The 15855-nt window shown below is 38.5% G+C and overlaps 1 protein-coding gene across 1 annotated transcript in view; it reads right to left on the reverse strand.

Moving 5' to 3' along the window:
• Window positions 1-839: 839 nt before the first annotated feature.
• PKP2 (plakophilin 2) overlaps window positions 840-15855 on the reverse strand; it is a 95404-nt gene continuing 80388 nt past the window's right edge. Inside the window, exons 10-13 of the mRNA XM_030322140.2 lie at window positions 13829-13982; window positions 6104-6293; window positions 2722-2809; window positions 840-2293 (exon numbers count right to left, since the gene is read on the reverse strand). Of these exons, the coding sequence (XP_030178000.1) occupies window positions 2225-2293; window positions 2722-2809; window positions 6104-6293; window positions 13829-13982 (501 nt within the window). The 3' untranslated portion in view covers window positions 840-2224. The remainder of the gene's footprint in view (window positions 2294-2721; window positions 2810-6103; window positions 6294-13828; window positions 13983-15855) is intronic.

A 15855-nucleotide genomic window follows, 5' to 3' on the forward strand; every position in this document is an offset into this window, starting at 1 on the left:
TGGTAATCAGGGTGAACAAAGCAGGACATGGGGATCAGACAGAGTCTATCCTTTCAGGGTCACAGACCCACTCAAATTTACTAAAATCTAACGCATTCGTAGGTCTCTCCTTTTTTACAAGCTTTAGTCATTAGCCAGTCCCATTTTCTTATAGGAAGTATTTGTTAGTAAAGAATTTAGGCATTAATTAGGGAAAGGAATAGAAATAATTACAAAGTATTAAATCCTTAGCAACTGAAGTTTATCAGGTCAAGTCCTCAAATGTCATGTCAATCATACCACATATGCCACAATACACAATAATCAGACGTACACAGATACCAATGCAGGCAACATTATTTTGCCTCCTTTCGTGTTTAAAGTCATTGAAGGCTTTACTAGTGCTTTAAAAACCATAGAAACTTCTTGAACATACTTCAGATATCTGGAGGAATAAATATGCTCCAAATGCTGTATTCATCAAAACTCTGAAAAAACAGATGATTTCTCTCCTTAGTATTAAAAATTGACATCTGGGGGCGCCTGGGTGACTCAGTTGGTTAAGCGTCCGACTTCAGCTCAGGTCATGACCTCATGGTTTGTGGGTTTGAGACCTATATCAGGCTCTGTGCTGAAAGCTCAGAACCTGGAGTCTCCTTCGGATTCTGTGTCTCCCTTTCTCTCTGCCCATCCCCCACCTGTTCTCTCTCTCTCTCTCAAAAATAAACATTTAAAAATTTAAAAAAGAAATTGGTATTTAATTTCATTTTGAACTAGGTTAGAAACCTAAGTCTTCTCCATTGAGCTTTTAAAATTAAAATAATTTTAATGCCTAAATGTAATAAAGACTTAAGTACACATTCAAATTGAAAATGGGAATTTATTTTCTATTACACTTTTCTGGCCAAAAGGAGCTGAAAGACATTTTTCCTTCCTACTTTCTTACAGCAAACATTGTTGGATTTTTTTTAAAAAAGCAAAATATAACAGAATTGTAACTGAGAAGACTAATTCTATGGAAATGGTATTAATCAGAGCTCAGTTAAAAGAACACTTGACAGAGTGTTTGCTTCGACAAACGAGGTTGTCAACTTTTCAACATTAGTGTTTCTCATATCATTTCTGGGTGGCCTTGAAATATTTTCCCTCAATATAACGTCTTCATTTTTTGCTCTAGAGTTTCCTTCATTTAAAATAATGGCTTGAGGAAGATCACATGAGATTTAGAGGCTCTGCGCTATTTTTTTAAATGTTGGGCAAAGTTGGGCTGGTTGATGATGCAATTCATTAAAATGAGCTGTGTTTTCAGTGCCCTGGGCTCACCCAGCTGTTTGAGAGGTTTGGTTCCTTTTGGAGCTGAAGAATATAGAGTCCATTTTTCTATCAGCCCACGGCAGTAACTGAAAAAGTCCAGGAGATAGATCACACTGAATCCTACTATTCAGAAGAGATTTGCATTTAATGGTGTTGTTATTCATATTTTCCTTGAGCAAGAAAAGCATTTACACGGTGTTTAGAGGGAACACTGAATTTCATAAGCACAGTTGCCTTTGAAAAGATTTTTAAAGTTGCTATGATCACTTCATTTCAATTTCACTTTCTCAGAGTCATGCACGCTGTGATCTAAAACTTTTAAGTTCATTTAAAATCAGAGAAAAAATATTCAAGAGGATAAAAACAAGCATAGAGTAAACAAACATATAATTTTGCCATTAAAATTTCTCCTGGATAACTCTGTCAGTATTCTTCGTCATTTCCATTCTGTTTCAACACCGCAGAACCACACACACGTAGCTCAAAGGTGAAACAACGTGCATTTGAGTGACAAAACATGGAGACCGGAAAGGAACGTAAATGTAAATCAAACTTTTAAAATCCTAGTCATACAATGACTTCTTTCCTTATTCTGTTACGTCCATTCCACATGAATCCACGTTTTGCTTCCAGGAGGCCCTGTGCCGTAAGCCCTGATCACAAAGACCACTACCAGTGGAGGATAAAATCAAGCCTGTTACCAGTGCCTAGTGGTAGCAAACTTGCAAAAGTCTTCTGGAAAACTAATAAAATTATTATTCTGATTATTTGTGTTCTGGATTCTGGGGACCATGGAAATAGAAAAGGATAAGAAACAGGGCATGCTTTTTTGAGGTTTCTTGGGCTGGGAAGTAGAAAAATAGGTGTTTTCCTCTGGGGCTTTTTTATGGCTGCGGATGGTTGAGATTTCGGAGAGCTCTGTTTCATTTTCTCAGTCTTTAAGGGAGTGGTAGGCTTTGGCAGTCCGGCTGTTGACAAAATCTGTCTTCTTAAACTGAGCCTTTGGAATAAGCAAACAGATATGTGAAAGGTAACAACACTGTCATCCAAGAAAATGCAGTTTAAAAAAAAAATTTTTTTTTGAGAGAGAGAGAGAGAGAGAGAGAGAGGGAGGGGGAGGGAGGGGGAGGGAGGGGGAGGGAGGGAGAGGGAGGGAGAGGGAGGGAGAGGGAGAGAGAACACGAGCAGGGGAGCGGCAGAGAGAGGAGGGTACAGAGGATCTGAAGAGGGCTCTGCACTGACAGTAGAGAGCCTGATATGGGGCTCAAACTCATGAACCATGAGATCATGACCTGAGCCAAAGTCGGCTCAACCCACTGAGCCACCCAGGTGCCCCAAGAAAATGCTAAATGTTTTTATTGATCTCTCACCAGGGGACCACTATTATCTGCCTATTAACTGCAACACTCACCTTTCTAGTGTACTTACCTTCTTGTAGGCATTATGGAGCTCCGTGTGCGTCCACAGAGAATAGAGGAGAACAGAAGCAGCTTTACTTGCCTTGTTGGAGGCATAACTGAAAAAAGGAAGAAAGCATTCTGAGATCAGTGAGAGTGTGTCAGGCTTCTGGATGCTGCCTCAGACATTCCATAAATCTTTAACTGCTGTTGCTTGGTGGCCATCCATTAAGTCAGGTCACTCACCATGACAAGAGAATTGGATGGTGAGCTTTGAAGGCCAGGGGCCACACTAGGTTAAAAAAACCATTTTTTTTCATCTTTTAAAACCACTAGCACAGGGCTATCAGTTTATAGAGCATATTCCTAATATTTATAAGGAATATGTCCTTAGATTCCATAAATCCTTGAATTAACTTACAAAATAAAATTTGTATATTTGTATACACTATTTCCATTTATTTTATATTACATTAAACACAATTAAATATGTTTATATTAAATATTATACATATACTATTTGTAGAATAGAAATATATTTGTATGTTTATAATATATATTTATAGAATACAAATGCAGAAAAGCAGGACTGAAAAACATATATACCTCCTACACTACTCTATGAATTAGGAGTGATATTTTCAAGTTAATAAATTCTTGAAACATTTAAAATAGTTTCAAAATTTCTTTGTTCTTGTATAGAGCAAATGGAAAATGCACTCCTCTTATATAGCCAAGTCACCACAGAAATGAACACTGTACTTATTAGTTTTTGATGTTTTACTTTTAAATTTGTACTGAACTTCCTATTTCTGGCTAAGGTTCTCTGCTTTCTTAGAGCTCTCTCTTTTCCATCACCTCAAATCGCATACGGCCAAATTTTGTCTTCTAACAAAGAAACAAAGCTTTTTTTCTAATGTTTATTTATTTTGAGATACAGAGTGCGTGAGCAGGGAGAGGAAGAGAGGGAGAGTGAGAATCTCAAGCAGGCTCCACACTGTCAGTGCAGAGCCCAATGTGGGACTCGAACTCACAAACCATGAGATCATGACCTGAGCTGAAATCGTTGGACGCTTAACCAACTGAGTCACCCAGGGGCCCCCAAAGAAACAAAGATTTAATTTTTCATATCATGGGCGTTTGTAAACAGGCAACCATGAACTAAAAATGCAGTACTGTATGGAGAAGCACATCTTGGGGTCATTCTTTGGCTAAGAGCCTTTCTCTTCCATACCAGACTTGTATGAAGGGGAAGCCAAATCAGCACCTCACAGATTCTTTTAGTACTTCATGGAGTTCTTGGACTCACTTGCTAATACTGAAGTACCCATAAATCCATGAAGACTATGGGTCTCTGATATCTAAAATTGGAAAGTGTTCTTGAATTGCAAATGTTCTATATTTATAGTTTATCAATTGGTTGTTTGGCACTTTGAAATTATTTATTTGAAAAAAAATGCTATATATGGCAACTTATTTCCAGTCTAGCCCTTAAATTACAGGTCAGTTACCCAACACTCTCACAAGGACGGAAAAGCAGGCACATCTGGTAGAAGCTCCTTGTTGTTTTTTTTTTTTTTTTTTTTTTTTTTTTTTGAGACAGGGCATATGAGGACTGGTTCACAAATGGATGGACACTCAAGGCAAAAAGGAAGTAACAGAGTCAGACATCCCCATTTGTTGTTAAGCTATAAGAAGTTTCCAAAAGTTCTCATGTGCTTATGAGATCTCATGTGTCTGAATACTCAAATAATTAAAATCATAGGTCTTACTGAGATTTGCTTAGGAGCATGGATGACTACTCGGAATAGTCATTTCTGTTTTATACAGTAATCATTCAATCTTCCCACAAATTAAGTAACTGCTCTTTGCCAGTCGCTGGGGACAGGTGGATATTCTGACTCGGGGAACTCACATTCTAACCAGTGCTCCGTTTTATCCTATGACTCTGAATATGGTCTTCCTTCCCTATGAGGCTTGCCAGAGTGGGGCTGCAGAGCACAAGTACTCCAGGATACCACAGACCCCTAGGCTTGCCCCTGTGTGGCCAAGCACACATTTGTCTACCATAGGTAAAGTCTGTTTGCTTTGCAACTCATTATAATTGGGCTGTAACATTTCTTCTCTTGCTTGGTTATTTATAAAAGTAACTTGTATTTAACAAGTCAAACAGTTCAGAATTGTATAAAGAGAAAAATATAATAATCTTCATGCCCTCTTTGGATCCCATGTCTCTAAATTAACTAATAATAATGATTTTGTTATACAAGGTTTTTCATTCTCTTCCTCACTTTTTTTTTAATGGGGAAAATTTAAAGACACAGAAACAGCGATGTGGAATGACTTATATGCATTAGAACTTCTATTCTCAAAAGGGAATAAGACATGGAAGAGATGTGATAGAGAAAACCAAGAAAGCAAGAATTTGATTATGTTGCCTCCTACTTCTTGTGTTATTACTGCTTCTTTTAAGCCACTGGGGTGATACTGGCTCCAGATTTAAGTGAGGAAAAGGGCAATCCCTGTCCACAGGACTTCCACATTGCCTATATTCTCCTATTCTTAAATCATAGTTATGGCTCTGGGAAATAAATGAATTTGTTAGGTCAATAAAAGGCTGGAATGTGCTACCCAGAGAAGATATGGCATTTGACTAGCTTGATACTTCAGTTAAAAATTTTTTAAATTATTTTTATTTTTAAGGTTTTTTTTAATGTTTACTTATTTTTGAGAGAGAGAGAGAGAGAGAGAGAGAGAGAGAGAGAGAGAGAGAGAGAGAATGAACGCGAGCTGGGGAGGGGCAGAGAGAGAAGGACACACAGAATCCAGAGCAGGCTCCAGGCTCTGAGCTGTCAGCACAGGGCCTGACATGGCTCAAGTGCATGAACCAGGAGATCATGAGCCAAAGTCAGATGCTTAACCGACTGAGCCACCCAGGTGCCCCTAATTTTTTAATTTTTAATTTTATTTTTGAGAGAGAGATTGAGAGAGAGTGTGAGAGCGAGCATGAGCAGGGGTGGGGGGGCAGAGAGAGAGAGGGAGACAAAGAATGGACACAGGCTCCAGGCTCTGAGCTATCAGCACAGAGCCTGATGCAGGGCTCAAACTCACTAACTGTGAGACCATGACCTGAGCAGAAGTCGGACGCTTAACCAACTGAACCACCCAGGTGCCTCTAGCTGGATACTTTAGAAGATAATGGGCAACTATTGGGCTTGGGGAATTCAGTCTTTCACTTGCTTGATTACTAAGGATTGAACCAAATGATTTGGCACAGCGTTACAATCTCGCTCTTTGGCCACGTTACCCATGGTCCTCAATGATTGCACATTCACAGCTAGATTTACAGATGGGTGTTGGGAGTGGTATGAGGAAAGGGAAGAGAGCCAACAGGCAGATACTACAGGACTTACACATCGCCTGAGCTGATAGTCATGATTTTCTGCAGGCCCCCAGTGTTTAGAAGGTCCCGTGCATTCTGGTAACTATTTTGGATTATATTGTTCAATGTGTAGCAGGCAGAGGCTGTAGTCTCAATGAGAAGGTCAGTACTCGGGACTGTGTCAGGAATTATGGAAACCAAATCAGGTAGAGTTTCTTTGGCTATAAAATGAAAGAAGAAGAATACTTGATTAAAAAGGTTGTCTCTAAATCCGAACATCCCAAGATATTTTGGGTAAAGAATATTTTAAAAAGAAACACAACTGGTTAAGAAATATATGGAAAGATGTAATCTCTCTATTATTCAATTTTTAAAAAGATTCTTAAAAAGAGGATACTCAGTGCTCAGTACACTGGAAATCTTTTGATAGAAATGACAATGACAATTTGACAGAAACATCAGGAATTTAAAAAACTTTCACATCCTTTAATTTAGTAATTCCACTTCTGGAAATTCATCCTAAAGATATCACTTTAAAAATAGAAGAAGCTTGGGGCGCCTGGGTGGCGCAGTCGGTTAAGCGTCCGACTTCAGCCAGGTCACGATCTCGCGGTCCGTGAGTTCGAGCCCCGCGTCAGGCTCTGGGCTGATGGCTCGGAGCCTGGAGCCTGTTTCCGATTCTGTGTCTCCCTCTCTCTCTGCCCCTCCCCCGTTCATGCTCTGTCTCTCTCTGTCCCAAAAATAAATAAAAAAACGTTGGAAAAAAAAAAAAATAGAAGAAGCTTTATGCAGAGATTTTTATTATAGTATTATCTATAAGTGACAAATGATAAAATGCCCAAGTAACGCAGTGATAGGATACTATCAAAAACCAAGCTGCAAAGAATATTATACACCCCCCAAATATTTATGAAACATGTAACGCAAGAAAATATTTGTTAATATTCTTTATGAAAAATTAATATACTTAAATAATCTATAATATAAACATTAGAAAAGAAAATACGCAAAAGAAACCTGAGAAGAAATACACTAACATATGAATAGGACTTGTTCTTCTACAACAATATTGACGGTGACCGAAAATTTTTAAAAAAATTATCTGTACTGCTTAGTTTCATCAATGTACAAATAATACTAATATTTAAAAAGGAGAGGGGTGCCTGGGTGGCTCAGTCAGTTAAGCGTCCGACTTCGGCTCAGGTCACGATCTCACGGTCTGAAGCCCCGCGTCGGGCTCTGGGCTGATGGCTCAGAGCCTGGAGCCTGCTTCCGATTCTGTGTCTCCCTCTCTCTCTGACCCTCCCCCTGTTCATGCTCTGTCTCTGTCTCAAAAATAAACGTTAAAAAAAAATTTTTTTTTTTTAAATAAAAAGGAGAAAAAAACTATTTTATTTTTTCACTCTGTATGTAAGTTCCTGGCTATCTATTTCTCCTGCTTCTATTTCTCCTCACAACTCTTGAATACGGTGTTGTGTTTATCATGGTTGTATAATGAAAACTTCTGCTTAATTTTCTTTAAAAAAATTTTTTTTAAATGTTTATTTTTGAGAGAGACAGAGTATGAGCAGGGGAGGGGCAGAGAGAGAGGGAGACACAGAATCTGAGGCAGGTTCCAGGCTCTGAGCTGTCAGCACAGAGCCCGACACGGGGCTCAAACTCACCAACTGTGAGACAATGACATGAGCCGAAGTCAGATGCTTAATCAACTGAGCCACCCAGGTGCCCCAATTTTGTTGTTTTTCATCTGAGTTTATGTGGCACCCTGAACTGCGCACTTCTCTAGAATACTGGATTGTAATTAGTTATGTGCCTGTCTGAATTCCAAGTGGGGCTATGGGCTCCTGAGAACAATTATCAAATTCATCTCTGTATTTCCAGCATGAATCACTATGCCTAGAACAGAGAGGTGTGCAAAAAAGGAACTGAACAATTGTCATCCTTTGATAATATGTGGACCTGATTGACAGGAAAGACACACGTTCTGCTCAAAGACCTGAACTCTGTTTTCCATGGTTATTAAAGCATCACAGCACAGTGTTTAGAGCTCAGAGCTCAGTCTCTGAAGCCACACTTCTTCCATTTCAGTCTTGCCTCTGCCACCCAATGGCTGGGTGGTTTGGGCAAGCTGCTTAACCTCTCAATGCTGCATTGTCCTAATCTATAAAATGGGATAATAATAGTATCTACTTCACAGGGTTGTTGTGAGGGATTAAATGAGTTAATGTGTTAATTGATCACAGCACCCTGCAAGTAGTAATCTCCCAATAGAAACAAATTATTATCAGAAGGCTTCCTCCTTTTAATATGTTAAATCACAGAATTAAAGGCCTTGAGAATGTGAATTTTCTTTCCACTGAATTTAGATGGACATCATGGAATTAAGTGAATTTAAGTGTAATTAAAATGAGGGGAGGTTTATCAGTGGATCATCTTACGAAAGCATGAGGCTACAAAGAAATAAAGCCACAATTATATTCAATTAATCTTCGACAAGGAGGCAAGAATACCCATTGGGAAAATAACAGTCTCTTCAACAAATGGTGTTGGGAAAACTGGACAGCAACATGCAAAAGAATGAAACCAGACCACTTTCTTACACCATACACAAAAATAAGTTCAAAATTGATTAAGGACTTCAGTGTGAGACCTGAAACCATAAAAGTCCTAGAAGAAAGCACAGGCAGTAATTTCTCTGACATTGGCCATAGCAACATTTTTCTAGATCTGTCTCCTGAGGCAAGGGAAACATAAACAAAAATATACTACTGGGACTATATCAAAAGAAAAAGCTTCTGAACTGCAAAGAAAACAACCAGCAAAACTAAAGACAACTTTGGAATGGGAGGAGGTATTTGCAAATGATATATCTGATAAAGGGTTAGTATGCAAAATATATAAAGAACTTATACAACTCACCTCCAAAAAACAAATAATCCAATTTAAAAAAATGGGCATAAGACATGAATTGACATTTCTTTAAAGAAGACATACAGATGGCTAACAGACACATAAAAAGATGCTTACCACTGCTTATCATCAGGGAAATACAAATCAAAACTACAATGAAAAACTACCTCTTACCTGTCAGAACGGCTAAAATAAAAAACTTAAGAAACAACAAGTGTTGATGAGGATGTGAAGAAAGGGGAACCCTCGTGTGCTATTGGCGGGAATGCACATTGGTGCAGCTACAGTGGAAGACACTATGGAGGTTCCTCAAAAAATTAAAAATAGAACTACCCTACCATCCAGTAATCGCAGTACTGGGTATTTACCCATAGAATACAAAAACACTAATTCAAAGGGATTTACGCACTCCTATGTTTATTGCAGCATTATTTACAATAGCCAAATTATAGAAGTAGCCCAAGTGTCCACTGATAGATGAATGGATAAAGAAGATGCGGGGTGTGGGTGTATTATATGAAATATTATTCATCATAAAAAGGAATGAAATATTGCCATTTGTCACAACAGGGGTGGAGCTAGAGACTATAATGCTAATAAGTAAAATAATTCAGTCAAGGAAAGACAAATACCATATGATTTCACTCCTATGTAGTATTTAAGAAACAGACCAAATAAACAAAGGAAAAAAAAGACAAAACAAAAAAACAGATGCTTAACTATAGAGAAGAAACTGATGGTCACAAGAGGGGAGATGGGTGAGGGGATGGGTGAAATAGGTAAAGGGATATTAAGAGTACACTTATCTTGATGAGCACTGAGTAAGGTATGGAATTGTTGAATCACTATATTGTACACCTGAAACTAATAGAACACTGTATGACAACTATACTGGAATTAACATTTAAAAATTCCCCCCAAAATAACAGATAATCTCATCAGAATTTTACAGATAAAAGCCTCATCACAGTTACAGGCTGCATAAAACAAATTGAACAACTTAAAAAATTTTTTTCAATGTTTATTTATTTTTGAGAGAAAGAGACAGAGTATGAGTGGGAAAGGGGCAGAGAGAGAGGGAGACACAGAATCTGAAGCAGGCTCCAGGCTCTGAGCTGTCAGCATAGAGCCTGATGCGGGGCTCGAACTCACGAGCCGTGAGATCATGACCTGAGCTCAAGTCGGACACTTAACCGACTAAGCCACCCAGGCGCCCCAAAACTAACTTTTAGTGCAAACTACTTCATTAGTAAGAGGATTTGGATCAGGCAGGTCACCATAAACTCTGATGTGACTATAACATAATAATCCTTTGGATCTATTCCATAATGAAGGAGAAGGCCAGACCTATTTAACAAAACACTGGTCCTCCCTATAATGCTCAGTAGGCATCACCTACAGGTTACATGGCACTTGAATTAACAGGACCACTAAAATGACAAACTAGAATAAATATAGATATTGGAATAGAAACTTTCCTCCCTCTTCCCCTTCTTGACTCCCCTTTCTTCTTTCCTTTGTTTCTTTCTGTTTTATCTTTTTACGGGCTACTGACACACGTTGCACACACATGACATGAATGTTACAACAAGATGAACTATTGGTGATTGAGGAGACTAAGATTGCTACACATGCAATTAAGACATTCTTCTGGATTTGGCCAAGAGTTAGAGATCAGGACTGAGACAAACTCGAGCACACATTATCACAATCTCTAAAACATGCCTGAAATGTAATGAAAAATGTATTTGAAGTTATTCTGTATCATTCAGTTTGCTTTTATTTTGTTAAAATTAACTCTAATAATTTTTAGTTAACCACTAGATGTATGATCCAATTTTAATAGCATGATTTATTTAGTTCTCTCTTTGTCTAAACTTTTATCATAGGTAGATAGGTATAGAGAGATCTCAGGAATAATATTCACCTAATGTTACCAATGGTTATTTTCCAAGTGGTAAGAGGAAGTATTTTTTGCTTCATTTATTATGCTTTTCTTAATTTCTTGAATTTTTTAAATGAACACATATCTTTTTTTAATTGATGTTGTTATTATTTAATAAAACCATCCAGAACAATGATTTTCCACTTACCTAGCTTCTGCTTAAAAGTGACAAATATGGAATGAGAAGTCACATTGCTAAGCCATTAATTGTTAACGGAAAAAGAAAGTATGAATATTGTAATTACCCAAGCTTGTCAACAAAATTTAAGATGCAATGTATGAAGGCCAGAAGTCACTCAAAGTAGGTAAACAAAGAAAATAGATAAACATTAAGTGTAGTGAAATACAAAAAAACCTTGATTCTGCCAAGGTCATTTCCTGCTCCATTGAAGAATTAAATACAATGCTTATTTATAAAAAAATAAAGTATGGGGCTGTATTTGTATCTTCCCAACAGTTAGAGGATGGTTGAACCTGAGACCAACAGCATTTTTGCCCTGAAGGCACATGCATAATGTGTGGAGCACAGTTATTTCCATCGGCACTGTTTTAAAGATGGAGTCAACATTTCCTTTAGGGAAAGAAAAAAAAAAGTCAAAGATAATATACCTGATTAAAGTGCAACACAAAAGTCCACAAAGGACAATGAAGAGAACACTTTCATAATTTTCAGAGTGCCTACGGCAAGGTTTCTTTCATATTCACTGAAAAATTTCCAGGCTCTCTCTATATTTATTATGGGCACGAAACCATTGTATGAAACTACCTCTCCAATGTTGTGCTGCTGGTTGGCTTTGGAAATGACATTATTAAGACATAATCAGACTTCAGTATCTCTGGTGCTGTGTGTGTGTGTGTGTGTGTGTGTGTGTGTGTCCACCAAAACAAACAAGCATTTGTTTATAAATTTAGTAGAATTTTGTGAAAAACTAGTTTTCAAGTTGTCAGAAATGACTAATTTATGGAGCATTAGAAGCATGACTGATTTTTGGCATTATTTTCCTATTATCTCATTTTATAGTTTTTGACTTGATTCACAAGTATTTATCAGGCATTTCTTTTTTTTTAAAATTTTTTTTTTAACGTTTATTTATTTTTGAGATAGAGAGAGACAGAGCATGAACAGGGGAGGGTCAGAGACAGGGAGACACAGAATCTGAAAGAGGCTCCAGGCTCTGAGCTGCCAGCACAGAGCCCGATGCGGGGCTCGAACTCATGGACTATGAGATCATGACCTGAGCCGAAGTCGGCTGCTTAACCGACTGAGCCACCCAGGTGCCCCATATCAGGCATTTCTATGTATAAAGCAAATGAAAACATTATTTGATGGTGTAAATAGTTATCACCTTTGTCAATAATAAAGACTCTCAAAAATAAAGCAAATGTTTCATTGTATTCATTTAAAAACCATCTATGCTGAATCCACTACATTCAGTATACTCCTCCTTTTTGTCTTTTTTTTGTGTGTGATCTGTTCATTCATTTTTTTCTAGCACAACAAGGACCAAGTCTCTTCTTCTTCTTCTTTTTTTTTTTTTAGAGAGAGAGAGTGAACGGGGGAAATGGGCAGAGAGAGAGAGAGAGAGAGAGAGAGAGAGAGAGAGAGAATCCCAAGCAGGTTCCACGCTTAGAGTGAAGCCTGATGCAGGGCTCAATCCCACGACCTTGGGATCATGACCTGAGCCGAAATTAAGAGTCGGACACTCAACTGACTGAGTCACCCAGGCACCCCAAGGACCAAGGTTCTAAAGTGAACACCACTCTGTGTACACTTTCAATGTTTCAGAAGAGCAGCACTTAAGTAGGCCACCCAGAGAGCATCCCCAAAGCCAGGTGCATAGGTTAAAAAGACTATCCACAATGATACAACTGAAGGCAGAAAAACATCAAATATGTACTTACCTTGTTAATTATAATTAGGTCTAAGTTTCCCTTCTATAGTAATTAAAACAAAACAAAACAAAACAAAACAAAACAAAACACTGGATATTAAGAAAAATCCTATTTGAGGGGCGCCTGGGTGGCGCAGTCGGTTAAGCGTCCGACTTCAGCCAGGTCACGATCTCGCGGTCCGTGAGTTCGAGCCCCGCGTCAGGCTCTGGGCTGATGGCTCAGAGCCTGGAGCCTGTTTCCGATTCTGTGTCTCCCTCTCTCTCTGCCCCTCCCCCGTTCATGCTCTGTCTCTCTCTGTCCCAAAAATAAATAAACGTTGAAAAAAAAAAAAAATTTAAAAAAAAAAAAAGAAAAATCCTATTTGAGACCCTGGGAGAAAGCGGACCCTTGATGCCTGGGTGCAAAGGCCAGGTCTATTTTATCACATTTTGCTCCTTAGTCACATTTTCAGTTCATCATTGCAAAAAAAAAAAAAAAAAAGTGATACAGACAATGTTTTATTGCATTTGTATTTTTTTTTTAATTTAATGTTTATTTATTTTTGAGAGAGAGAGAGAGAGAGAGACAGAGCATAAGTGGTGGAGGGGCAGAGAAAGAGGGGGACACAGAATCCAAAGCAGGCTCCAGGCTCTGAATTATCAGCACAGAGCCCAATGCAGGGCTTGAACTCATGGACCATGGGATCATGACCTGAGCTGAAGTCAGATGCTTAGCTGACTGAGCCACCCAGATGCCCCTATATTTTCTTTTCTTTCTTTTTTTTTAAGTTTATTTACCCATTTTCAGAGAGAGGGGAGGGAGGGAAGGGGCAGATAGAGAGGGAGAGAGAGAATTCGAAGCAGGCTCTGTGCCGTCAGTGCAGTGCCTGACATGGAGCTTGATCTTGCAAACCATGAGATCATGACCGAAATCAAGAGTTGAATGCTTAGCCAACTGAGCCACCCAGGTGCCCCTGAATTTATATTTTCGATATGTATTCACTACATCAAGACACGTTTGCTGACTCACCAATTTCATTCTGCAGAGAGAGATTCCGAGACAAATTCCTCAGCAGGGAGACCGCTGTCTTTTTCACACTTGGATCACCAACATGCAGCATCTTCCGGGTGTGCTGCAGGCCATTTTCCTTCTGGACAACTGTCTGAGCTACTGATGTTGGCATCTGTTGCGTGAGACATATCTTATCAATATCACTGTATTTGACTTCACACTAATTTTAAATTTCTGTAGATTACCAGAGACTGTTAAAACTAAAGCTGTGATGAAACCAGCCTGAAGATACTTCCTTTAAATTCTTATTACGTTTTCAATTTTATTTCTGGAGAAAAACAGCTTATTAGGTATTTTTAAATAGAATATTGGATTTGGTTACCTACTATATTTTTGCCTGTTCGTAAATAAAATGGGCCTGTCTTTTCCTTGCTTTCCTCTTTATTCATATCTTCAGCTCAGCATTGTGAAAAGGATATAAGGATGATGTTTTAGAATCAAACACTAGTGTCATGAAATTAGTTGCATAATGTTTTCCATTTTTCTATTTTCTTGAACTATTTGTGTAAGTATAATCTCAACTTTGTGGGTCTGGTGGAATTTATCCACGAAGACAACTGAGAAAAATTTTAAAGGGAGATGCCTTTGATTAATATTCGATGTATTTGTTGGCTTAGTCACCTTTTCTGTTTCTTTTTGCTTAAGTTTTGGCATTTTACATATCTTAATAAACTTGTTCAATTCTAAAAAGCCAGTTTATTCTGAAAGAGATATTGGGCCTTTAGAGAAAAGAATGTATGGCTCGTTAGATTATTTCTAATTCGATGCTTTCAGTCAGAGGCTGTGTATGCAAGTTGCTGGTCCAGGTCCAAGTCCACTAGAGACCAATCTTATTTGGAATTAGGTTGGCAAATTAGAGTACTGACCAAAACCTTCCTGGCATCAATACACCTCTAATACAGGGATCTTGGCTTGTGTCTACAACTTTATAGATTTCTATCTGAAACTAACTTGAGGCCACCTGCCAGAAATTCCCACCATTCTTCAGGGTGTCTATCTTCTCTGTTTATCTTATCTAAATACTGCTTATTTTCTCCTCCCTCCTGCAGATTTGCTCTTATATTCTCTACTGTACTTTTTAGAACAGGGGTTCTGAAGATTGGATCCCAGAAAGGTTTTAGGGAGAGGACAGCAAGTCCTTAAAGCTATTTTTGTATTGGGGCATCTGGCTGGTTCAGTTGGTGGAGCATGTGGCTCTTGATCTCGGGATTGTGAGTTTGAGCCCCATGTTGGGTATAGAGATTACTTAAAAATAAAAAATAAAGAAAACTTATTTTTGTGTTTATAATAAAATTTCTCAGGGAAAGGGTTTATAACTTTTATTAGATAGTCAAAGTGTCCAAGACTCAAAAGAAGTTTAACAATCACTATTTTAGAATGTTTTATTGTAAACAAGTCTGTCACACTAACTTGTAGAGCACTCCATTAAACTATTTGCTCCACTCTGAGAAGAATCCTTCCTCTGTAGCCATCCAGAGGAGGCTATTTATTCTGTACCACTCCCGTGACTTGGGCACAGAGGTAGGTTAGCATTCCTCTGTCTTCCCAATGGCCCGTCTAGATGTCTTCCCTCACACGCAGTAGCTCTGTCTTCTGAGTCATGGCCATCCAGCTCTATCACCCCCATAGCATTTTCTTTGTCATCTCAAGGCCTACCGTTCCTTTCCCAACATCCACTGGAGGCTTCGGAGCCTGGCTCAGAGCCTTCTCCACTCCACATTCACTATAGATGACCACATTAATTATGCCTTTGTTCCTAGACTTGCTAAATGTCACTGACTGTCATCTCTTCCACACATCAGTCATTCACTTCCATGGTCATACAGAACCTATTTCATCCCAAAATATCTTGACTCTGAAAACATAAACTGTTATACTCTGAACACAATTTCCTGTTCACTTTGCTCTCTGTCCCTCACTCCTACTATATTTCTTCTTCAGCCTCATCAAGAACTCCAGTGCCCTTATCTCAACCTTTACTCCCC

The sequence above is a fragment of the Lynx canadensis genome, chromosome B4 (genome assembly GCF_007474595.2).
Source record: "Lynx canadensis isolate LIC74 chromosome B4, mLynCan4.pri.v2, whole genome shotgun sequence".
Lineage (NCBI taxonomy): Eukaryota > Metazoa > Chordata > Mammalia > Carnivora > Felidae > Lynx > Lynx canadensis.